This window comes from Rhinoderma darwinii, chromosome 2 (assembly GCF_050947455.1).
Source record: "Rhinoderma darwinii isolate aRhiDar2 chromosome 2, aRhiDar2.hap1, whole genome shotgun sequence".
In the NCBI taxonomy this organism is placed as follows: domain Eukaryota; kingdom Metazoa; phylum Chordata; class Amphibia; order Anura; family Rhinodermatidae; genus Rhinoderma; species Rhinoderma darwinii.
In genome coordinates, this window is record NC_134688.1 from 16,766,493 (window position 1) to 16,794,338 (window position 27,846).

Here is a 27,846-nt window from a genome sequence, read left to right on the forward strand (position 1 = left end):
TATTTTCAATGACAGCAAGCAGAGTTACTGAAAAGCCATCAGTAATTAAAATACCCTTTAAGAAATAGCCATTTAATGTCATAAAAAGATGCTAAAAATTAGACATTCTTGTTGTCCATCTCTCACTGATTTATAACCCAACGTTAATGTCATCGGTGATTCTGCAGATCATCTCTCTAACAGACCGTCTCCTGCCCTTACATTGTCTGGACAATTAAAAGTAAACTCCTACACAGAAGATTTACTGACCCCATAGGGAATGATGGCAAAAGCCCATTAGCAACAGCAAAAACAAAGTCAAGTTATCAATTATTCAGCTCCTCCGCTAAAAGCATGATATTGGCAGAGCGCATTCACTGTAAATTAACTACTTAGGGTATGTGCACACACACTAATTACGTCCGTAATTGACGGACGTATTTCGGCCACAAGTCCCGGACCGAACTCAGTGCAGGGAGCCGGGCTCCTAGCATCATACTTATGTACGACGCTAGGAGTCCCTGCCTCTCCGTGGAACTGCTGTACCGTACTGAAAACATGATTACAGTACGGGACAGTTGTCCCGCAGCGAGGCAGGGACTCCTAGCATCGTACATAAGTATGATGCTAGGAGCCCGGCTCCTTGCACTGTGTTCGGTCCGGGACTTGCGGCCGAAATACGTCCGTCAATTACGGACGTAATTAGTGTGTGTGCACATACCCTTACACGCTATTGATTGCTGGAAACACGAAACATTTCCATAAACAGGTCTAATAGCAATGATCAATACACTAAAGTTTTCTTGCAGTAGAAATATAGAAATTCCAAACATACATGATATAAAACTTAAGTTGTTTAGTCCTGTGTATATAAAGCTGTTGTAATACTTATCCAAGTAATAAAGTAAACTAATCTAAATCAAGCAAATGCTTCTAGTGCATCTACATTTTTTGGGATGTTTTGGGCATTGTTCACATCTGCGTCTGAGTTTTCCATCAGGGGAACCCATGAACGGAATCCAAACTGAAACAATAGGTTTCCGCTTGCATCACCATTGATTTCAATGGTGACAGTCGACTACGGTATTCATTCAGTCAAAACGACGGAACCCCTGCACAACGGAGACAAATGGAAACAATTTGCACCGGATCTGTCACCATTGAAATCAATGATGATGCACTCTGAAACCTAAGGTTTCCGTTTCTTTCAGTTTGGATTCCATTCATGGGTTCCCGTGACGGAAAGCTCAGACGGAACCCATGAACGGAGTCCTGATGCAGAAGTGAACGAAGCCTTATACTCCTTAATTTTATAATTTTACATAGAGCAGACATCAAAAGGAGGGGAATAAGTGCTTTGCATTCATCTCTAGTGCCACTTATCTATTAAGATAAGACTAGACTGTTAAAATCATTTAATGTCTGCTGTCAAGGGACATTCATTTAGTTTAGATTTTTTTTTTATCAAATCCAAATTGGTGTGATGCCGTTTAAGCCCAAATTAAAGTCCAAATCACAAGCCCTTTCAGGGTATCTGCCTCTTCCACACTAAAAAAAAACCCTGCTCTCTATGTACAAGAATATAACTACTATAATACTGCCCCTATATACAAAAATATACCTACTATAATACTACCCCCTATGTACAAGAATATAACTACTATAATACTGCCCCTATATACAAGAATATAACTACTATAATACTGCCCCTATATACAAAAATATACCTACTATAATACTGCCCCCTATGTACAAGAATATAACTACTATAATACTGCCCCCTATATACAAAAATATAACTACTATAATACTGCCCCTATATACAAGAATATAATTACTATAATATTTCCTCTTATGTACATGAATATAACTACTATAATACTGCCCCCTATATACAAGAATATAACTACTATAATACTGCCCCCTATGTACAACAATATAACTACTATAATACTGCCCCATTACAAGAATATAACTACTATAATACGTCCCCTATATACAAGAATATAACTACTATAATACTGCTCCTATATACAATAATATAACTACTATAATACTGCCCCCTATATACAAGAATATAACTACTATAATACTGCTCCTATATACAAGAATATAACTACTATAATACTGCCTCCTATATACAAGAATATAACTACTATAATACTGCCCCCTATATACAAGACTATAACTACTATAATACTGCTCCTATATACAAGAATATAACTACTATAATACTGCCCCTATATACAAGAATATAATTACTATAATATTTCCTCTTATGTACATGAATATAACTACTATAATACTGCCCCCTATGTACAAGAATATAACTACTATAATACTGCTCCTATATGCAAGAATATAACTACTATAATACTGCCTCCTATATACAAGAATATAACTACTATAATACTGCCCCCTATGTAAAAGAATATAACTACTATAATACTACCCAAATATACAAGAATATAACTACTATAATACTGCCCCTATATACAAGACTATAACTACTATAATACTGCTCCTATATACAAGAATATAACTACTATAATACTACCCCTATATACAAGAATATAACTACTATAATACTGCCCCCTATGTAAAAGAATATAACTACTATAATACTGCTCCTATATACAAGAATATAACTACTATAATACTGCTCCTATATACAAGAATATAACTAATATAATACTGCCCCCTGTATACAAGAATATAACTACTATAATACTGCCCCCTATATACAAGAATATAACCACTATAATACTGCCCCCTATATACAAGAATATAACTTCTATAATACTGCCCCCTATATACAAGAATATAAGTACTATAATACTGCCTCCTATATACAAGAATATAACTACTATAATACTGCCCCCTATATACAAGAATATAACTACAATAATACTGCCCCCTATGTACAAGAATATAAACAGAAGAAAAAGATAAAGATGATCCAGCGACAAATAATAAGTGTGGGAAAACAAGGTTTCCACTTTATTGGAATGTAGGTAAAAAAGTATAACGAACAACAGAAAAATGACAAGGTGGTTTAGAGATGGCAAATAGATATAAGCCTACGCGTTTCAAGCACTGGCTGTGCTCTTATTCATGGCTAGTTATGAATAAGAGCACAGCCAGTGCTCGAAACGCGTAGGCTTATATCTATTTGCCATCTCTAAACCACCTTGTCATTTTTCTGGTGTTCGTTATACTTTTTTACCTACATTCCAATAAAGTGGAAACCTTGTTTTCCCACACTTATTATTTGTCGCTGGATCATCTTTTTCTTCTGTCTACATTGCCTACCGTGTGCCGTCGCGGAGATCCGGGCGAAGTCCGAACACAAGAACGTGGACCTGGTGAGCTGGAGGTTTCCTCCTACCCTCTATTTCCCTGCTACAAACTACTACAAGAATATAACTAGTATAATACTGCACCCTATGTACAAGAATATAATTACTATAATACTGCTCCTATATACAAGAATATAACTACTATAATACTGCCTCCTATATACAAGAATATAACTACTATGATACTGCCCCCTATATACAAGAATATAACTACTATAATACTGCCCCTATATACAAGAATATAACTACTATAAGGGCATGACCACACGTGGCGGATTTCCTCCGCAACTGTCCGCATCAATGCCGCACAGAATCTGCGTTGCAGATTCTGCTGCGGATCTGCACAAAATGTCCAGTAAATTGATGCGGACTAGCTGCTGCGGACTGCGGGAAAAGTGCTTCCCTTCTCCCTATCAGTGCAGGATAGAGAGAAGGGACAGCACTTTCCCTAGTGAAAGTAAACGAATTTCATACTTACCGGCCGTTGTCTTGGTGACGCGTCCCTCTTTCGGCATCCAGCCCGACCTCCCTGGATGACACGCCAGTCCATGTGACCGCTGCAGCCTGTGCTTGGCCTGTGATTGGCTGCAGCCGTCACTTAGACTGAAACGTCATCCTGGGAGGCCGGACTGGAGACAGAAGCAGGGAGTTCTCGGTAAGTATGAACTTATATTTTTTTACAGGTTGCTGTATATTGTGATCGGTAGTCACTGTCCAGGGTGCAGAAACAGTTACTGCCGATCGCTTAACTCTTTCAGCACCCTGGACAGTGACTATTTACAGACGTCTCCTAGCAACGCTCCCGTCATTACTGGAGCCCCATTGACTTCCTCAGTCTGGCTGTAGACCTAGAAATACATAGGTCCAGCCAGAATGAAGAAATGTCATGGCAAAAAAGCAAGACGCATCCGCAGCACACATAACATGTGCATGACAGCTGCGGACTTCATTGCGGAACTTAGAATCTCCATTGAAGTCAATGGAGAAATTCCGCCATGAGTCCGCCACTGCTCCGCAACAGACAGAGCATGCTGCGGACACCAAATTCCGCTCCGCAGCCTATGCTCCGCAGCGGAATGTTACGCATCGTCTAAACGAACACTTCTAAATAGAAGTGGAAGTCAATGCAGAAACGGCTCCGCTGCGGATTAACGCTGCGGAGTGTCCGCAGCGGAATTTAAGTGAAATTCCGCCACGTGTGAACCCAGCCTTATACCGCCCCCTATATACAAGAATACAACTACTATAATACTGCCCCTATATACAAGGATATAACTACTATAATACTGCCCCCTATATACAGAAATATAACTACTATAATACTGCCCCCTATATACAGAAATATAACTACTATAATACTGCCCCTATATACAAGAATATAACTACTATAATACTGCCCCTATATACAAGAATATAACTACTATAATACTGCCCCCTATATACAAGAATATAACTACTATAATACTGCCCCTATATACAAGAATATAACTACTATAATACTGCCCCCTATGTACAAGAATATAACTACTATAATACTGCCCCCTATATACAGAAATATAACTACTATAATACTGCCCCTATATACAAGAATATAACTACTATAATACTGCCCCTATATACAAGAATATAACTGCTATAATACTGCCCCCTATATACAAGAATATAACTACTATAATACTGCCACTATATACAAGAATATAACTAATATAATACTGCTCCTATATACAAGAACATAACTACTATAATGCTTCTCCTATATACAAGAATATAACTAATATAATACTGCCCCTGTATACAAGAATATAACTACTATAATACTGCCCCCTATGTACAAGAATATAACTACTATATTACTGCTCCCTATATACAAGAATATAACTACTATAATACTGCCCCTATATACAAGAATATAACTACTATAATACTGCTCCTATATACAAGAATATAACTACTATAATACTGCCCCCTATATACAAGAATATAACTACTATAATACTGCCCCTATATACAAGAAAATAACTAATATAATACTGCTCCTATATACAAGAATATAACTACTATAATACTGCCCCCTATATACAAGAATATAACTACTATAATACTGCCCCTATATACAAGAATATAACTACTATAATACTGCCCCTATGTACAAGAATACAACTACTATAATACTGCCCCTATATACAAGAATATTACTACTATAATACTGCTCCCTATATACAAGAATATAACTACTATAATACTGCCCCTATATACAAGATAATAACTACTATAATACTGCTCCTATATACAAGAATATAACTACTATAATACTGCCCCTATATACAAGAATATAACTACTATAATACTGCCCCTATATACAAGAATATAACTACTATAATACTGCCCCCTATATACAAGAATATAACTACTATAATACTGCCCCTATATACAAGAATATAACTAATATAATACTGCTCCTATATACAAGAATATAACTACTATAATGCTGCTCCTATATACAAGAATAGAACTAATATAATACTGCCCCTGTATACAAGAATATAACTACTATAATACTGCCCCCTATGTACAAGATTATAACTACTATAATACTGCCCCTATATACAAGAATATAACTACTATAATACTGCTCCTATATACAAGAATATAACTACTATAATACTGCCCCCTATATACAAGAATATAACTACTATAATACTGCCCCTATATACAAGAATATAACTAATATAATACTGCTCCTATATACAAGTATATAACTACTATAATACTGCTCCTATATACAAGAATATAACTAATATAATACTGCCCCTGTATACAAGAATATAACTACTATAATACTGCCCCCTATGTACAAGAATACAACTACTATAATACTGCCCCTATATACAAGAATATTACTACTATAATACTGCTCCCTATATACAAGAATATAACTACTATAATACTGCCCCTATATACAAGATAATAACTACTATAATACTGCTCCTATATACAAGAATATAACTACTATAATACTGCCCCCTATATACAAGAATATAACTACTATAATACTGCCCCTATATACAAGAATATAACTACTATAATGCTGCCCCCTATATACAAGAATATAACTACTATAATACTGCCCCTATATACAAGGATATAACTACTATAATACTGCCCCTATATACAAGAATATAACTACTATAATACTGCCCCCTATGTTCAAGAATATAACTACTATAATACTGCCCCTATATACAAAAATATAACTACTATAATACTGCCCCCTATATACAAGAATAACTACTATAATACTGCTCCCTATATACAAGAATATAACTACTATAATACTGCCCCTATATACAAGAATATAACTACTATAATACTGCCCCTATATACAAGAATATAACTACTATAATACTGCCCCCTATATACAAGAATATAACTACTATAATACTGCCCCTATATACAAGAATATAACTAATATAATACTGCTATTATATACAAGAATATAACTACTATAATACTGCTCCTATATACAAGAATATAACTACTATAATACTGCCCCCTATGTACAAGAATACAACTACTATAATACTGCTCCCTATATACAAGAATATAACTACTATAATACTGCCCCCTATATACAAGAATATAACTACTATAATACTGCCCCTATATACAAGATAATAACTACTATAATACTGCTCCTATATACAAGAATATAACTACTATAAGGCTATGTTCACACAGAGTATTTTGGGGGAGGAATATCTGCCTCAAAATTCAGTTTGGAACTTTGAGGCAGATTTTCCTCTCCCTGCACGCCGATTTTCACGGCGATTTTCGCGCCGTCTTTCGCCTGCGGCCATTGAGCGCCGCGGGCATAAAACAGCGTGAAATACGCTTTCTCTGCCTCCCATTGAAGTCAATGGGAGGTTAGAGGCGGAAGCGCCCGAAGATAGGGCATGTCGCTTCTTTTTCCCGCGAGGCAGTTTTACTGCTCGCGGGAAAAAGACGCCGACGCCTCCCATTGAAATCAATGGGAGGCGTTCTCGGCCCGTTTTTGCCGAGTTTTGCGACGCGGTTTCCGCGTCAAAAAACTCGGCAAAATACCCCGTGTGAACATAGCCTAATACTGCTCCTATATACAAGAATATAATTACTATAATATTTCCTCTTATGTACATGAATATAACTACTATAATACTGCCCCCTATGTATAAGAATATAACTACTATAATACTGCCCCCTATATACAAGAATATAACTTCTATAATACTGCCCCCTATGTACAACAATATAACTACTATAATACTGCCCCATTTCAAGAATATAACTACTATAATACTGCTCCTATATACAAGAATATAACTACTATAATACTGCCCCCTATATACAAGAATATAACTACTATAATACTGCTCCTATATACAAGAATATAACTACTATAAGACTGCCTGCTATATACAAGATTATAACTACTATAATACTGCCCCCTATATACAAGAATATAACTACTATAATACTGCCCCCTATATACAAGAATATAACTACTATAATACTGCCCCCTATGTACAGGAATATAACTACTATAATACTTCCCCCTATATACAAGAATATAACTACTATAATACTACCCCTATATACAAGAATATAACTACTATAATACTGCCCCCTATATACAAGACTATAACTACTATAATACTGCTCCTATATACAAGAATATAACTACTATAATACTGCTCCTATATACAAGAATATAACTAATATAATACTGCTCCCTGTATACAAGAATATAACTACTATAATACTGCCCCCTATATACAAGAATATAACTACAATAATACTGCCCCCTATGTACAAGAATATAAACAGAAGAAAAAGATAAAGATGATCCAGCGACAAATAATAAGTGTGGGAAAGTTCATAACTACTATAATACTGCACCCTATGTACAAGAATATAATTACTATAATACTGCTCCTATATACAAGAATATAACTACTATAATACTGCCCCCTATATACAAGAATATAACTACTATAATACTGCCCCCTATATACAAGAATATAACTACTATAATACTGCTCCTATATACAAGAATATAACTACTATAATACTGCTCCTATATACTAGAATATAACTACTATAATACTGCCTCCTATATACAAGAATATAACTACTATAATACTGCCCCCTATATACAAGAATATAACTACTATAATACTGCCCCCTATATACAAGAATATAACTACTATAATACTGCTCCTATATACAAGAATATAACTACTATAAGACTGCCTGCTATATACAAGATTATAACTACTATAATACTGCCCCCTATATACAAGAATATAACTACTATAATACTGCCCCCTATATACAAGAATATAACTACTATAATACTGCCCCCTATGTACAGGAATATAACTACTATAATACTGCCCCCTATATACAAGAATATAACTACTATAATACTACCCCTATATACAAGAATATAACTACTATAATACTGCCCCCTATATACAAGACTATAACTACTATAATACTGCTCCTATATACAAGAATATAACTACTATAATACTGCTCCTATATACAAGAATATAACTAATATAATACTGCTCCCTGTATACAAGAATATAACTACTATAATACTGCCCCCTATATACAAGAATATAACTACAATAATACTGCCCCCTATGTACAAGAATATAAACAGAAGAAAAAGATAAAGATGATCCAGCGACAAATAATAAGTGTGGGAAAGTTCATAACTACTATAATACTGCACCCTATGTACAAGAATATAATTACTATAATACTGCTCCTATATACAAGAATATAACTACTATAATACTGCCCCCTATATACAAGAATATAACTACTATAATACTGCCCCCTATATACAAGAATATAACTACTATAATACTGCTCCTATATACAAGAATATAACTACTATAATACTGCTCCTATATACAAGAATATAACTACTATAATACTGCCCCTATATACAAGACTATAACTAATATAATACTGCTCCCTATATACAAGAATATAACTACTATAATACTGCCCTCTATATACTAGAATATAACTACTATAATACTGCCTCCTATATACAAGAATATAACTACTATAATACTGCCCCCTATATACAAGAATATAACTACTATAATACTGCCCCCTATATACAAGAATATAACTACTATAATACTACCCCTATATACAAGAATATAACTACTATAATACTGCCCCTATATACAAGACTATAACTACTATAATACTGCTCCTATATACAAGAATATAACTACTATAATACTGTTCCTATATACAAGAATATAACTACTATAATACTGCCTCTATATACAATAATATAACTACTATAATACTGCCCCCTATGTACAAGAATATAACTACTATAATAGTGCCGCTATATACAAGAATATAACTACTATAATACTGCTCCTAGATACAAGAATATAACTATTCTTTCTGAGCTTGGTGGTTTAAGTGGCTTGTGAACTAAGTGGAGTTCTAAAACCGGATTGTGTTGCTGTACTTCTGTATTGTGTTGCTGTATTTCTGTGTTTATTCGTTCCAGCTGAACAGCTGACGAGGGGGAAGGGGTTAACTGGACACAGATTCGTTCCAGCTGAACAGCTGACGAGGGGGAAGGGGTTAACTGGACACAGGTGGTATAAATTAGTCAGCAGACCTCATTTTGAGCTTGCTCTTTCTGAGCTTGGTGGTTTAAGTGGCTTGTGAACTAAGTGGAGTTCTAAAACCGGATTTGAAAAGAGGAGTTGAAGCCCCAGTAAGTACTCTTCTTTTTCTTTGACAATTGTTCGCTGTTTTGGTGTAACTTGGATAATGGATAGCAAGATTGGAGGTTTTCTTCAGTGCACAGTTTGTCATATGTATACACGACTGGAGCCGGAGTTCCAGGGTGAATATCTCTGTGGCAGATGTGAGCATGTTGTTCACCTGGAAGCTCGTATTAGAGATCTGGAGGAGCAGAATGCAACACTGAGGAGGATAGACAATTTTGAGCGGAGCTTGCTGCTCACAGAGCATGCAGTTAGTGGGTTAGAACTGGAGGGTGAAGACATGGGTGAGCAGGATCATGTAAGTAGCTGGGTTAATGTAGTTAGGGGCAGTAGAAAGGGGTCAAAGACAAGGAAGGCCGATCCGGTTTCTGGCATTCCAAGCAAAATTGCCAGGTTGGGTGATGATGCGAGGGTGTCAGTCTCAGAAAAGGCAGCCCTAGTGGATACTGATCTCCCTAACAGCCGGGAGAACAGCCCAGCTAGTAGTCGGCGGGATGGTAATGCAGGTAAGCCAAGACAATTGATAGTTGTAGGGGATTCTATAATCAGGAAGACGGATAGAATAATTTGTCGCCAAGACCGCCTCAACCGAATGGTTTGCTGTCTCCCTGGTGCCAGGGTTCGGCATGTGGTGGAACGGGTGGACAAATTGCTGGGAGGGGCTGGTGATGATCCAGCTGTCGTGGTCCATGTCGGTACCAACGACAGAATAAATGGTAGGTGGAGGAGCCTTAAGAATAATTTTAAAGAACTAGGCTACAAGCTGAAGGGAAGGACCTCCAAGGTTGTATTCTCAGGAATACTGCCTGTGCCATGCGCATCACAATAAAGACAGCGGGAGCTTAGGGAGTTAAATGCATGGCTGAAGTCTTGGTGTAGAGGAGAAGGATTTGGGTTCCTAGAGCACTGGGCTGACTTTTCATTGGGGTACAAACTGTATTCTGCAGATGATTTGCACCTAAATGGAAGGGGGTCCGCTGTGCTGGGGGAGAGAATTCTAGCTGGGGTGGCGGAGTATTTAAACTAGGGCTGAGGAGGGAGGTCAATGTAGAAAAAAAAGGGGTAGCCAGGTTAGAGAGGGGTCAGACTATATTGGTGGGGGGAGAAACAGAATGTGGGGAGAGGACTAGACAACAAGATAAGGAGATCCTTTCGTTGCAAAACATCAGTGTAAATAAAAAGGACCGATTAATGTCAAATCACATTTCTGATAATAAAAGTGAAAAACTGACAGGCAAGTTAAAGTGTATGTTCACAAATGCCAGAAGTCTAGCAAGCAAAATGGGGGAGCTGGAGGCCTTGATACTGGAAGAAAATATAGATATAGTTGGTGTTGCTGAAACATGGCTGGACTCTTCACATGACTGGGCTGTAAATCTACAGGGTTTTACACTTTTTCGTAAAGACAGGACAAATAGGAAAGGTGGTGGTGTATGTCTGTATGTGAGAAGTGATATGAAGGTGGTGGTGTATGTCTGTATGTGAGAAGTGATATGAAGGCGGTGGTGTATGTCTGTATGTGAAAAGTGATATGAAGGCGAGTGTGAAAGAGACAATAGTGGGTGAAGACTGTGAGGAGGTTGAAACCTTGTGGGTGGAACTAGAAAGGGAGGTAAACACTGAAAAAATTACTTTTGGTGTAATCTATAGACCCCCCAATATAACTGAGGAGATGGAAGGTCAGATATATAAACAGATGGAGCGGGCTGCACAGGCGGGTACTGTAGTGATAATGGGAGATTTTAATTTCCGGGATATTAATTGGTGTCATGGTTCGGCTTCAACTGCAAAGGGGAGACATTTCCTCAACCTGTTGCAGGAAAATTTTATGGGCCAGTTTGTGGAAGACCCGACTAGAGGTGAAGCGCTGTTGGATCTGGTCATTTCTAATAATGCAGATCTTGTTGGGAATGTCAATGTTCGTGAAAACCTCGGTAACAGTGATCATAATATAGTTACATTTTACCTATACTGTAAAAAACAAACGCAGGCTGGGAGGGCAAAAACATTTAATTTTAAGAAAGCCAATTTCCCCAGGATGAGGGCTGCAATTCAGGATATAGACTGGGAAGAACTAATGTCAAATAATGGAACAAATGATAAATGGGAGATTTTCAAATCTACTTTGAGTTATTATAGTGCAAAATTTATTCCTACAGGTAACAAGTATAAACGACTCAAATTAAACCCCACATGGCTTACACCTTCTGTGAAAGGGGCAATACATGACAAAAAAAGGGCATTTAAAAAATACAAATCTGAGGGTACAGCTGTAGCCTTTGTAAAATATAAAGAGCTTAATAAAATCTGTAAAAATGTAATAAAATTAGCAAAAATACAAAATGAAAGGCAGGTGGCCAGGGATAGTAAAACAAATCCTAAAAAATTCTTCAAGTATATAAATGCAAAAAAGCCCAGGTCTGAACATGTAGGACCCCTAGATAATGGTAATGGGGAGTTGATCACAGGGGATCAAGAGAAGGCAGAGTTACTAAATGGGTTCTTTAGCTCTGTATATACAACAGAAGAAGGAGCAGCTGATGTAGCCGGTGCCAGTGCTGTTAATATATCAGTTGATATACTGAATTGGATGAATGTAGAGATGGTCCAAACTAAATTAAATAAAATAAATGTGCACAAGGCTCCGGGACCAGATGGGTTACACCCTAGAATTCTTAAAGAGCTTAGTTCAGTTATTTCTGTCCCCCTTTTCATAATATTCAGAGAATCTCTAGTGACTGGTATAGTGCCAAGGGACTGGCGCAGGGCAAATGTGGTGCCTATTTTCAAAAAGGGCTCTAGGTCTTCCCCGGGTAATTATAGACCAGTAAGCTTAACATCCATCGTGGGGAAAATGTTTGAGGGGCTATTGAGGGACTATATACAGGATTATGTGACAATAAATAGCATTATAAGTGACAGCCAGCACGGTTTTACGAAGGACAGAAGTTGTCAAACTAACCTAATCTGTTTTTATGAAGAGGTGAGCAGAAGTCTAGACAGAGGGGCCGCTGTGGATTTAGTGTTTTTAGACTTTGCAAAGGCATTTGACACTGTCCCCCATAGACGCCTAATGGGTAAATTAAGGACTATAGGTTTAGAAAATATAGTTTGTAATTGGATTGAGAATTGGCTCAAGGACCGTATCCAGAGGGTTGTGGTCAATGATTCCTTCTCTGAATGGTCCCCGGTTATAAGTGGTGTACCCCAGGGTTCAGTGCTGGGACCACTATTATTCAACTTATTTATTAATGATATAGAGGAAGGGATTAATAGCACTATTTCTATTTTTGCAGATGACACCAAGCTATGTAATATAGTTCAGACTATGGAAGATGTTCATGAATTACAGGCAGATTTAAACAAACTAAGTGTTTGGGCGTCCACTTGGCAAATGAAGTTTAATGTAGATAAATGTAAAGTTATGCATCTTGGTACCAACAACCTGCATGCATCATATGTCCTAGGGGGCGCTACACTGGCGGATTCACTTGTTGAGAAGGATCTGGGTGTACTTGTAAATCATAAACTCAATAACAGCATGCAGTGTCAATCAGCTGCTTCAAAGGCCAGCAGGATATTGTCGTGTATTAAAAGAGGCATGGACTCGCGGGACAGGGATGTAATAATGCCACTTTACAAAGCATTAGTGAGGCCTCATCTAGAATATGCAGTTCAGTTCTGGGCTCCAGTTCATAGAAAGGATGCCCTGGAGTTGGAAAAAATACAAAGAAGAGCAACGAAGCTAATAAGGGGCATGGAGAATTTAAGTTATGAGGAAAGATTGAAAGAATTAAACCTATTTAGCCTTGAAAAAAGAAGACTAAGGGGGGGACATGATTAACTTATATAAATATATTAATGGCACATACAAAAAATATGGTGAAATCCTGTTCCTTGTAAAACCCCCTCAAAAAACAAGGGGGCACTCCCTCCGTCTGGAGAAAAAAAGGTTCAAGCTGCAGAGGCGACAAGGCTTCTTTACAGTGAGAACTGTGAATTTATGGAATAGCCTACCGCAGGAGCTGGTCACAGCAGGGACAGTAGATGGCTTTAAAAAAGGGTTAGATAATTTCCTAGAACAAAAAAATATTAGCTCCTATGTGTAGAAATTTTTCCTTCCCTTTTCCCTTCCCTTGGTTGAACTTGATGGACATGTGTCTTTTTTCAGCCGTACTAACTATGTAACTATGTAACTACTATAATACTGCCCCCTATATACAAGAATATAACTACTATAATACTAACTCCTATATACAAAAATATAACTACTATAATACTGTCCCCTATATACAAGAATATAACTACTATAATACTACCCCTATATACAAGAATATAACTACTATAATACTGCCCTCTATATACAAGAATATAACTACTATAATACTACCCCTATATACAAGAATATAACTACTATAATACTGCCCCCTATATACAAGAATATAACTACTATAATACTGCCTCCTATATACAAGAATATAACTACTATAATACTGTCCCCTATATACAAGAATATAACTACTATAATACTAACTCCTATATACAAGAATATAACTACTATAATACTGCCCCCTATATACAAGAATATAACTACTATAATACTGCCTCCTATATACAAGAATATAACTACTATAATACTGTCCCCTATATACAAGAATATAACTACTATAATACTACCCCTATATACAAGAATATAACTACTATAATACTGCCCCCTATATACAAGAATATAACTACTATAATACTGCCCCCTATGTAGAAGAATACAACTGCTATAGTATTGACCCCTATAGACAATAATATGGCTGTGAATAGACAGGACAATGTTTATATGTGATTGGAATTGTTAATTTGTCTTGTCCTGTATATTGATTATTTTCATTATACATTTACTATTAAACAGAACAGTCTATGGAAACATTATATGGACATTAAAAAAAAAACTGTCATATTTCATTACTTTACAGTGGGCCCCATGCACACGAACATACTTTTGCGTCCGCAATTCCTCCGAAAATCCATGCGAGAATTGCGGCCCCATTCATTCCTATGGGGCCATGCACACGACCGTGGTTTCCACGGTCCGTGCATGGCCCCGGAGCCCGGACGGCAGAAAGAACGGGCAAGGTTTATTATGGCCGTGTTCTGCGAGCTCATAGAAAATAATGGCCGTGGCCATGTGCACAGCCCGCAATTTACGAGTGGCTGACACTCCGTGGCCGGCCGACCCGAAAATCACGGCCGTGCACATGGCTACGGTGTGCATGAGGCCTAAGGATGTGACTTTAGTGAATTGAGTGACTTACCGCGTTTTCATGGAATGGGGTGTAGCTGACGTAAGGGATGGTATCCAGAGTATCCGTATTCACAATTATTGGTGCAGGACTGGCCTAGAAATATAGAAAAATATGGTTTTAATATTGGTTGGTCAAAGATTCAGAGAATATAGTGAAATAAACATGACCCAACAATGTCGAGGTGACCGATAAACAAATTGGCAAAGAAGGAAGAAAATATCCTGAGATTGGTATATACAGTATATATATATATATATATATATATATATATATATATATATATATATATATATATATATATATTCAGTACATTTTGTACAGACTCCATTCTTACCTGTGTTTAACAATGGTGTTTTAGGATATTTGTATATTCTCCTACTATTATAAAGTGGTTAAAGGGGAATTCCACTTTTAAAAGCTATGTCCACCTTTATAATATTTTAGTTATACCTCCAATACATCTAAAAATAAAATTTTAAACCGTTTTGTGCATATAGTTCCTATGCTGAGCTATGTATCTCCATGGTTACAGACTACAAGCAAACCCTGTGTAGTCTGATCTTGCAATCATGAGTTTGTTCCTTTTTTATTTGCCCCTATCATATTGTAGATTATTGGGAGTGGAGTGACTACATACGAGGGATCTGCAACCCGTGGCACCCTAGCTGTAGGAAAACTACAACTCCCAGCATGCTTCCAGCATTTACAGAGAATGCTAGGAGTTGCAGTTTTGCTACATCTGGGGAGGCACAGGTTGGAGATGACTGCCCTGTTATACATCATTAATGTATTATGTTGCGCACACACATATATATATATATACCCACACACACACACAATATATATATTCTGACAGAAGGTTCCGTCTGTTACCATAGCAACAACACGCATGACTTAACTACACAGACTGCACTAAATAGAAAGATAACCCATTCGTGCTCGACTACATGCATCTGAATATAGACATACAAATACATAAAGCGATACACAAAACGAAACCTAAAAATCTAGAGGTAAAAATAACAGCGATAGTTCATCCTCATAAATAATAATAAATAAAAATGAACTGTAGGGTATGTCCATCTATTTAGCGACACTAAGGAAATGCTATGTTTCTGTATCTTACTGTTCTCTGTCCATTGAAAGTAATGGAAACCTTTAGGCCTCAGCACACGACCGTAGTTTTACGGATCCGTAATTGCGGATAAAATACTGACACATTCATTTCTATCGGTCACGGACACCTTCCTGTATATTTACAGGACATGTTTTATTTCTCCCATTTACAGACCGCGCTCCTATACTTTTTACTGTGAGCACGGTCCGCAAATGTGGGTGACACTCCGCGGCCCGTCCATGCAGTATTTACTGACGGTATATACTGCACAGTCGTTGCATGAGGCCGTAGAGAAGGAATTTTACTGGTGTAAAGGATCTGCCAGGCACTGCTTCGGGGTTAACTCCCAGAATTAATCAGTCAACACCTGAGTGTACATCCCTGAGACAGACACCAGCTTCCTCCACTCAGGCTGGCAGGCTTAGGAGTGGGAGAGCCTATCGCAACCTGGCCAGACTCAGCTAGCTCCCGCCCTCGGTCTATTTAAGCCTGCTCTTCCTGTCCATCTGTGCTTGTGAATTTCTTTCCTTGAGGTTTCCTGGCCCAGCTACAGCTCCTGCTATTTTTGATCCTGCTCCATACAGACCACGGCTTACCGACTACTCTTCTGCTTTTCGCTTTGTACCTCGCACTCTCCTGGCTTGACTCGGCTCGTTCACTACTCTGTTGCTCACGGTGTTTCCGCGAGCAACTGCCCATTTCCCTTGCTTGTATTCCCTTGTTTGTTTGTCGTGTTTGTCATGCACTTACTGAGCGCAGGGACCGCCGCCCAGTTGTACCCCGTCGCCTAGGGCGGGTCGTTGCAAGTAGGCAGGGACAGAGTGGCGGGTAGATTAGGGCTCACTTGTCCGTTTCCCTACCCCCCCCCCCACTATTACAAATTCACAAGCCCTATACCTAGTCTACCCTGGTCCCTGACACCATTATGGAACCCCGTGAAACCCTGGCTCAGCAAATGCAGGGTCTCTCCCTACAGGTCCAGGCCCTGGCTCAGAGGGTCAACCAGCCTGATGCTACCTTGGTAGTTCCCCTCACCGCACCCCTTGAACCCCACCTCAAGTTGCCCGACCGGTTCTCATGTGACCGGAGGGCTTTTCTCTCCTTTCGTGAGAGTTGTAGGCTTTACTTTCGCTTAAAGCCTCACTCCTCAGGTTCTGAGAGCCAGCGGGTGGGTATAATTATGTCCCGGCTCCAGGAAGGGCCCCAAGAGTGGGCCTTCTCCTTGGCTCCTGGCGCCCCTGAACTTTCCTCCGTTGATCGTTTCTTTTCTGCCCTCGGACTTATTTATGACGAGACTGACAGAACTGCCTTTGCCGAGAGTCAGCTGGTGACCTTACGTCAGGGTAAGAGACCTGTTGAGGAGTATTGCTCTGACTTTAGGAAGTGGTGCGTAGCTTCTCGGTGGAATGACCCTGCCTTAAGGTGCCAGTTTAGGTTGGGTCTGTCGAATGCCCTGAAAGACCTGCTAGTTAGTTATCCCTCTTCTGACTCCTTAGACCAGGTTATGGCTTTAGTGGTACGACTTGACCGACGTCTCAGGGAACGACAACGTGAACGTTTATGTGTTTTTTCCTCCGACTCCCCCATGATGCCTCCCGAAGTCCCGTTGCTTCGTTTCTCCCCTAAAGACTCAGAAATACCTATGCAACTCGGGGCTTCCGTGTCCCCTCAACAACGTAGAGAATTCCGCAGGAAGAATGGTCTCTGCTTCTACTGTGGGGATGTCAAGCATCAAGTAAACAACTGTCCCAAGCGTAAGAATGCTGTCAGAGCTCCCGCGTCTAAGTGATCATCGGGGAGGTCACTTGGGCGCACAGGTATTTCCCGTAAATATGAAACGTACTAAGATATTGCTTCCCTTTCAGGTCTCTTTTGGTGGTAGGTCTGCTACCGGCAGTGCCTTCGTGGATTCAGGGTCCTCTACTAATATCATGTCTGTGGAATTTGCTATGTCTCTCGCTATGCCTCTGATTGATTTGCCTAAACCTGTTCCGGTAGTGGGTATCGACTCCACTCCTCTTGCTAATGGTTATTTTACACAGCATACCCCTGTTTTTGAACTCCTTGTTGGCTCCATGCATTTGGAGCAATGCTCTGTACTATTGATGCAGGGATTATCGTACGATTTGGTTCTAGGTCTTCCCTGGTTGCAGTTGCATAATCCTACGTTTGACTGGAATACTGGGGAGCTAACCAAATGGGGTAATGAATGTTGTACGTCATGTTTTTCTGTTAATTCTATTTCTCCCCCTAAGGAGGTGAATACGCTACCCGAGTTTGTTCAGGACTTCGCTGATGTTTTCTCTAAAGAGGCCTCCGAAGTATTACCGCCTCATAGAGAATACGATTGCGCTATCGAATTGGTACCAGGAGCTAAGCTTCCTAAGGGTAGGATATTTAACCTTTCTTGTCCCGAACGTGAAGCCATGAGGGAGTATATCCAGGAATCCCTGGCCAAGGGTTACATTCGTCCCTCTTCTTCTCCGGTAGGTGCTGGCTTCTTCTTCGTAGGGAAGAAGGATGGGGGTCTTAGGCCATGCATTGACTACCGTGGCCTGAATAAGGTCACGGTAAGGAACCAGTATCCCCTTCCTTTGATTCCTGATCTCTTTAATCAGGTTCAGGGGGCCCAATGGTTCTCTAAATTGGATCTACGGGGGGCGTATAACCTTATTCGCATCAAAGAGGGGGATGAGTGGAAGACTGCGTTTAACACGCCCGAAGGCCATTTCGAATACCTCGTCATGCCCTTTGGGTTGTGCAATGCCCCTGCGGTCTTCCAGAACTTCATAAATGAGATTTTGAGAAATTACCTGGGGATATTTCTTGTAGTGTACCTTGATGACATATTGGTGTTTTCCAGGGACTGGTCCTCCCACATAGAGCATGTCAGGAAAGTGCTCCAGGTCCTTCGAGAAAACAAACTGTTTGCCAAAATCGAAAAATGTGTATTTGGGGTACAGGAGATACCATTTTTAGGTCAAATCCTCACTCCTCATGAATTCCGCATGGACCCTGCCAAGGTTCAGGCTGTGGCTGAATGGGTCCAACCTGCCTCCCTGAAAGCGCTACAGTGTTTTTTGGGGTTCGCTAACTATTACAGGAGATTTATTGCTAACTTCTCGGTCGTCGCTAAGCCTCTTACGGACCTCACTCGCAAGAGTGCTGATGTCCTCCATTGGCCCCCTGAGGCCGTCCAGGCTTTTGAGACCCTCAAGAAGTGCTTTATCTCGGCCCCCGTGCTGGTTCAGCCCAACCAAAGGGAGCCATTTATTGTGGAGGTTGACGCGTCCGAGGTGGGAGTGGGGGCCGTCTTGTCCCAGGGTACCAGCTCCCTCACCCATCTCCGCCCCTGTGCTTACTTTTCTAGGAAGTTTTCGCCCACGGAGTGTAACTATGATATTGGCAACCGCGAACTTTTAGCCATTAAATGGGCATTTGAAGAGTGGCGCCACTTCCTGGAGGGGGCTAGGCACCAGGTAACGGTCCTTACCGACCACAAGAATCTGGTTTTCCTAGAATCTGCCCGGAGGCTAAACCCGAGACAAGCTCGATGGGCGTTGTTTTTTACCAGATTCAATTTTTTGGTTACCTATAGGGCCGGGTCTAAAAATATTAAGGCGGATGCACTGTCGCGTAGCTTCATGGCCAGCCCTCCTTCGGAGGAAGATCCTGTTTGTATTTTGCCTCCAGGTATAGTCATTTCCTCTATCGAGTCCGATTTAGTCTCTGAAATTGCTGCTGATCAAGGTTCAGCTCCTGGGAACCTTCCTGAGAACAAGCTGTTTGTTCCCCTGCAATTCCGGCTAAGGGTACTTAGGGAAAATCACGACTCCGCACTATCTGGCCATCCAGGCATCCTGGGTACCAAACACCTCATTACCAGAAATTATTGGTGGCCTGGTTTGCCTAAAGACGTTAAGGCCTACGTCGCCGCCTGTGAGGTTTGTGCCAGGTCCAAGACTCCCAGGTCCCGACCAGCGGGCTTACTGCGTTCGTTGCCCATTCCCCAGAGACCTTGGACACATATCTCCATGGATTTTATCACCGATTTGCCTCCATCCCAAGGCAAGTCGGTGGTGTGGGTGGTGGTAGACCGCTTCAGTAAAATGTGCCACTTTGTGCCCCTCAAGAAACTACCCAACGCCAAGACGTTGGCTACCTTGTTTATCAAACACATCCTGCGTCTCCATGGGGTCCCCGTCAATATTGTTTCTGACAGAGGGGTACAATTTGTTTCATTGTTTTGGAGAGCCTTCTGTAATAAGTTGGGGATTGATCTGTCCTTCTCCTCTGCTTTCCATCCTGAAACCAATGGCCAAACGGAGAGGACTAATCAGTCTCTAGAACAATACTTAAGATGTTTTGTCTCTGACTGTCAATTTGATTGGGTTTCTTTCATTCCCCTCGCCGAATTTTCCCTTAATAACCGGGTCAGTAACTCGTCAGGGGTCTCTCCCTTTTTCTGTAATTTTGGGTTTAATCCACGGTTCTCCTCCGTTTCACCTGGTTGTTCCAACAATCCCGAGGTGGAGGTCGTTCATCGGGATCTGTGCACAGTCTGGGCCCAGGTTCAGAAGAACCTAGAGGCGTCCCAGAGCATACAGAAGGCTCAGGCCGATAGAAGACGTTCTGCTAACCCCCTGTTTGTGGTCGGGGATCTGGTGTGGTTGTCATCCAGGAACTTGCGTCTCAAGGTTCCGTCCAAAAAGTTTGCTCCCCGGTTTATTGGGCCGTATAAGGTCATTGAGGTCCTCAGTCCTGTCTCTTTCCGGCTGGAGTTACCCCCGTCTTTTCGTATACACAACGTGTTTCATGCCTCCCTCCTGAAACGCTGCTCCCCGTCCTTGGCCCCCTCGAGGAAACCTCCTGTTCCCGTCCTCACCCCTGAGGGGGTGGAATTTGAGGTGGCCAGGATCGTGGACAGCAAGATGGTCCAAGGCTCCCTCCAGTACCTGGTCCATTGGAGAGGATACGGGCCCGAGGAGAGGACTTGGGTACCCGCCCGGGATGTTCACGCTGGGGTATTGGTCAGGAGGTTCCACCTGCGTTTCCCCAGTAAGCCAGGTCCACTTAGAAAGGGTCCGGTGGCCCCTCATAAAAGGGGGGGTACTGTAAAGGATCTGCCAGGCACTGCTTCGGGGTTAACTCCCAGAATTAATCAGTCAACACCTGAGTGTACATCCCTGAGACAGACACCAGCTTCCTCCACTCAGGCTGGCAGGCTTAGGAGTGGGAGAGCCTATCGCAACCTGGCCAGACTCAGCTAGCTCCCGCCCTCGGTCTATTTAAGCCTGCTCTTCCTGTCCATCTGTGCTTGTGAATTTCTTTCCTTGAGGTTTCCTGGCCCAGCTACAGCTCCTGCTATTTTTGATCCTGCTCCATACAGACCACGGCTTACCGACTACTCTTCTGCTTTTCGCTTTGTACCTCGCACTCTCCTGGCTTGACTCGGCTCGTTCACTACTCTGTTGCTCACGGTGTTTCCACGAGCAACTGCCCATTTCCCTTGCTTGTATTCCCTTGTTTGTTTGTCGTGTTTGTCATGCACTTACTGAGCGCAGGGACCGCCGCCCAGTTGTACCCTGTCGCCTAGGGCGGGTCGTTGCAAGTAGGCAGGGACAGAGTGGCGGGTAGATTAGGGCTCACTTGTCCGTTTCCCTACCCCCCCCCACTATTACAACTGGGCTGTCATGTGGGCAATACTTCCTCAGGAGTGGCGTCCCCTACAACACGAACAGGAGATTATCGGAATAAATAGATCTTTATATTCCAGTGCCACAAGAAGAGAAAATAGAAAAAGTGAAAAATGATCTTGCTCTGAGCTACTGTATGAACAGCAGTACAAATGAATTGCTTTAAAGCATTAGAAAACTAAGACTGAAAATGACTTCTATGGGAGAGTGTAGTGGGCATGCTCTATGACTTGTGCAGAGAGGGGGAGGAGGGAGGTGGAACTGAGCTGTCTCCATTTATTGTCACCGGTGTGAACCAGTCAGATGGGCCTAAATTTATATTATAGAGGTGTTACCTTTCATTATAATCCTGCCCTCTGATGATAATGAGATGACTACTGAGCCTGCCCCAGTGTACACAGCACAAGCTGAAAACTGATAGGAAGTGTCAGCCTATTGTGAGGGCTCAGTGGTCAGAGTGAAACAAATATTTCAGGATTTAATATACTGTAAATAGTGATATGGAAAATTTCAAAAATAGCAAACTTTTTTTTTGTTTTATAAATATAATTTAACCAATAGTTCATTTATTTTATTCCTTGAAATACAGCAAAGCGGTAAAAAGTCATACAAATACTCAACCGTGCATAATAAGGTAACAAACACCATAATAATAAATCAAATCAGTAGTAATTAGTAGAATATACAATATTTTTTCCGTGAAGCCGAATTGATGAGATTGACGCCGGCGCCTTCTATAATAAGTTATAATAAAATTTTTATGCTGCTCCAATATAACAGGGTGATCGTTTATAACTTCATATACTGCACCAGCGTTAATTACGAGAAGCATATTCCTCGGTTTACTGCTCTTTATATTGAAGTTCTGCTTTTATTTCTGATTTTATATCCAGTTTTAATTAAAAGTATCTACAGTTGTACCAAATTATTACAAACTGGCAAAACAAAAATGAAACTGGAGCCCCCTAGTGGCATTCACTGGTGATTGGCTGGCTGGTATTTTTTTTACTTCCCCCACTATAGGAAAGGGGAGGAGGAGCTCCCATATAAATGCCTACATGAAGACTGACAAAGAGGCCAGTGTCTCAGTACCGCCACCTGCTGGCACCAGTGATATTATTGACTTATTATTATTATTAGTGACTTATTATTGTCAGAAGAGAATATAGAAAAAGAACCAGGACCCACTGGCCATGAAGGGCCCCATGACTTTTTGGGTAAACATGCTCTAGATTTGTCAAGCCAAGGAAGGGGAAGGCTCAATATGACGCACAGTGGACCACCTACACCTGGAGCCAACTCGGAAGAGGTCATTGAAGATTCCAACACCAGACTCGGAGATCCTGAGATCTCAGAATCAGGAAACGAAGGGTAATGGCACTTGGGTTAAGATTCTGACCCGAAAATCCACAGCAATTTACAGTAAAATAAAATCCCTAATTACTTGGTGCTGCAGATCGGTACCATTTCTGTGGTTGTGGGTTTAGAAAACCTATTTACTAATACCCTATTGAAAAAAGTTAATAGGGGTCCACAATTCAGGACCCCTACAAAGAAAGTTTCTCTTTTTGGAGGACTAAACGCGTCCGTGCATTACAAGGACATTCCATTAATTTAAATGAGAACTGTGTTATACTTCATTTCCCCTGTGGTGGCGCTGCAGGGAAATTGATCACTTGATGCCAGATCACAGATAATCACTGTAGGACGCTGTGATCAGCTTATTGTTGGGGGCCCCGTTAATAACAAAAGATTGTCCAAAGTGGACCACCCCCTGTGTGTATACACAAGACTATGCATACACTATATGGACTAAAGTATTAGGACACCTCTTAGTCATTGGATTTTGATGTTTTCTTCAGTCCCATCCCCCCGGTGTATAACATCCAGCACTCGTCCTGCAGTCGCCTCTACAGACATTAGTGATAGAACGGGTCGTTGTAAAGAGATCACTGAATTCCAGCGCGATCCTGTAATAGGACGTCATCGGTGTAACAAGTCAGTTCCAGAAATGTCTTCCCTCCCAGATATTCCACCATCACCTCTCAGTGATATTATTGTAAAGTGGAAGGAACCGCCGCAACTCAGCCACGGAGTGCAGACCACGTAAAGTTACAACGCGGGGGGCCGAGTGCTGAGGAGCAAGTGCAGAAAAGCCACCAACGCTCCACTGATCCAATAACTGCAGAGTACAGACCTCCTCTGGTATTAACATCCGCACAAAAACTGTGCCCGGGATCTTCATGACATGGGGGCTGAGCAGCTGCATGCCAGTCTTACATCACCAAGCACAATGCCAAGCGTCAGATGGAGGGGTGTAAAGCCGCCAACACTGGACTCTGGAGCAGCGGAAACGTGTTCTGTGGAGCGACGCTTCTCTATCTGGCGTCTGATGATGAGTCTGGGTCTGGTGAATACCAGGAGAACGTTACCCGCCTGACTGCATTGTGCCAACTGTAATGTTTGGTGGAGGAGGATAACGCTATGGGGGTGTTTTTCAGGGGTTGGTTCCTTTGTTTCAGTGAAGGGAAATCTTAATTCTTCAGCACACAAGACATTGTGGACAATTGTAGCTTCCAACTTTGTGGGAACAGTTTGGGGTTTGGCTCTTTTCTGCTCCCCCATGACTGCGCCCCAATCCACAAGGTCCATAAAGACTCGGCTGGTTGGTTTGTTGGGGGAGTTTAGGTGGAAGAACAGAGTGACATGGGGCCGACCACAGAGTCCTGACCTCAACCCCATCCAACACTCACAAATGTTCTTCTGGAGGAATGGGCAAAAATTCCCTATCTATTTCATATCTATCAATCTATCTATCTATCTATCTATCTATCTATCTATCTATCTGTCCAATTCCCTTTGTTTACCATATTATTACAATATATGATATACATCAATGGAGAATTTAGAGACCCTGCATTCTGATGTCAGGAAGTGTTGTTACAGATGTAGTAGAGCTGAGTTTGCAATTTGGCTAACTTGTGGTGATGTCACATTACGCTATCTGTGGTTTTACATAGGACTGCATGTAAACCTACTAGTGTCACACACGCATAAAAGAAACACTAGAATGACAAGGTCGGCTCTGCTATACCGCAACATTTATATATAAATATAATAGGGTACATACACTACATCACCACAGACAAAATATATAGCCACATACCCTTCTTATTATACTAAATTCACATTGATATGCTACAAATACCGCCATATGAGGTTGATAATAAAAAAAAACTACATAGACACTATATAATGCAAACAAAATAAGATGTAGCAGAGGTGAATTTGTCGTATAACTATTTCTGTCGTGCATGATAACTTACTGAGTGTTTACTGCAGACCTATAGGAAACCACAGACCATGCTTTGCACCGTTCCGAAATTGCAGTAACAGACTCCTCGCCACTACATCGATCCAGACATAGCAGAGCTGAATTGGTCACTTTACATTTTGGGACTGCGCTACTTGAGCATCATAATGGCTCTCTGAGTTAAGATAATACAGTCGGCTTACCCGCAGTCCTATGTAAAACCACAGAGAACATATCCAGACATCCCAGCGAGTCGAGCCCAATGACAAACCCAGCTCTCCTACGTTTATAATGATGACCGGAACTTTTTGTGATCTGTATAGTTCAGTACTCACCTGAAGAGGGCTGAACCATCCTTGAGAATACGGACACGATGAACAGCAATCTCTAGAAGATCCTGCCACTCTCTCCATTGCCCTGATGGGGCTTTTCTGACCATTGCCCCAACGAGTGACCGACTTTGTTCTATTGTAGGGCGACCCCATGGGTAAGTGGTTGGCAAAATTTGGAGCATTTGTATAAAGTCCCATAGGTGGGTTCTGCCAACCACATGCACAGTAGGGATCACACATAATTTTTGGGAAAAAAGTTGAACTTGAGCTCCGGTGGTTCTTTATGCTCCAGCAAGTCCGATGCCCTTTAAGACTTTATCTGTGTGAGATGGGCATGATGGGTACCGCAACCTGCGCCATGAAGAGTTGTATCTTGTAGACGGTCCTTTTAGAGTGGTTCCTCCATGTGGAAAGCATTGTGAGGTCTGAACAGCAGCGTACGCTTGCTCGCTTGTAGCTCGCCCGTCAATACATGACTCAACTCAAAGTCCAAGATGACAGCGTTCCCGCTCGAGGCTGAAGCAATCAATGCTCGGCACAGCTGGGACGCCAGACCTTACTATGTTCATGAGCCACTTCTGCCAAAACGCAGCAGCTCAAAGGGGGGGGGGGGGGTCATTTTGTAACCTTTAAAAAAATATATATATATTTATAGCACGGTCGTGCGAGTCCAAGCGTCACCATGATACACACAGCCTGGGATTTCTGAGTTTATGCAAAAGAAGATTCATTTCTGAAGGCTATGGGAAACATTTCATAGTAGCAAGACCTTAAAGATCACGGTGCCACGTGCTGCTCGGGAGCGCAACGTCTGAGATTCCAGTGTCACAACGAATCCATCTCCAAAAATCACTGGACGCTAATCCAATCTATGCAAAAAGAAGGGAGAATGGATGGTAGGGGGTGTGAGAAGCAAACAGGACGGATCCGATGTTCTACCATCATAGCCACAAGAGTAAATACACAATGGATCGGATGGAGTTAGTGTAAATTATAGCAACGTGACTGGAATTAACTGCTTCATGACCGGGGTATTTAGGGGCTTTAAAACATACTTGTCTAATTTAAAGAATAATTTTCTAGACCAACTAAAAAGCCTTTTTTAACCGGTTAAGGACTAGGCTGTTTTACAGCTAAATGACCAGAGCAAATTTCACAATTTGGCTATGCGCTTCTTTAGATGACTGTAACTCTGTAGGTGAATAAAGTTCATCTTTGAATTTTACACTCTTTTTAAAGGACAGATTGGGCTTTGTTTTAGTGGCATTTGTCAGTATATATCATTTTTATTTTTTTCTCTAAAGTGGGCAAAATTGGAAAAAAATGCAAGAATTTAGCAATTGCGCCAGTTTATGCTAGCATTTTTCACACACGGTATGAACCACGGCCAAAATTAATCTCCTTTCACATTCTTCCACTTCTCCCGTGCATGGGGATACCAAATATGTGTGCCTTATTCACTGTGCGGGCATGTGCCAGGGCTTGGCATAAAAGGAGGCTTTTCGGCCTTTTCGGTCCAGGAATTCTGCATTTGATTTTATAGCCGCACACTGTTTTCTGGGGGGCCTAATGCTGCTGAAACATTAGAATCACCCCATTAATGTTTTCTTCTGAAAGTTTCTTGAATAAGATGGAACAAAATAAAATTACCTTTTTTTTTAACAAATGCGTCAGTTTAGGCTAGTATTTTTCACACACAAAATGGACCACGGACAAAATTCATCGCATTTCACATTCTTCCACTTCTCCCGTGCATGGGGATACCAAATATGTGTGCTTTATTCACGGGCATGTGCCAGGGCTTGGCATAAAAGGAGGCTTTTTGGCCTTTTCGGTCCAGGAATTCTGCACTTGATTTTATAGCCGCATACTGTTTTCTGGGGGGCCTAATGCTGCTGAAACATTAGAATCACCCCATAAATGACTTCATTCGCACAA

At 40.9% G+C, this 27,846-nt stretch overlaps 1 protein-coding gene across 10 annotated transcripts in view; it reads right to left on the minus strand.

Moving 5' to 3' along the window:
• DLG2 (discs large MAGUK scaffold protein 2) overlaps positions 1–27,846 on the minus strand; it is a 1,355,189-nt gene that overhangs the window by 586,643 nt on the left and 740,700 nt on the right. For 9 of the 10 annotated variants that reach the window (XM_075851397.1, XM_075851403.1, XM_075851399.1 and 6 more), the window contains one exon: positions 15,460–15,543. In XM_075851397.1, the coding sequence (XP_075707512.1) occupies positions 15,460–15,543 (84 nt within the window). Of the gene's footprint in view, positions 1–15,459; positions 15,544–25,911; positions 26,359–27,846 lie in introns of those variants that run through there. The other variant, XM_075851400.1, reaches the window with a different exon arrangement.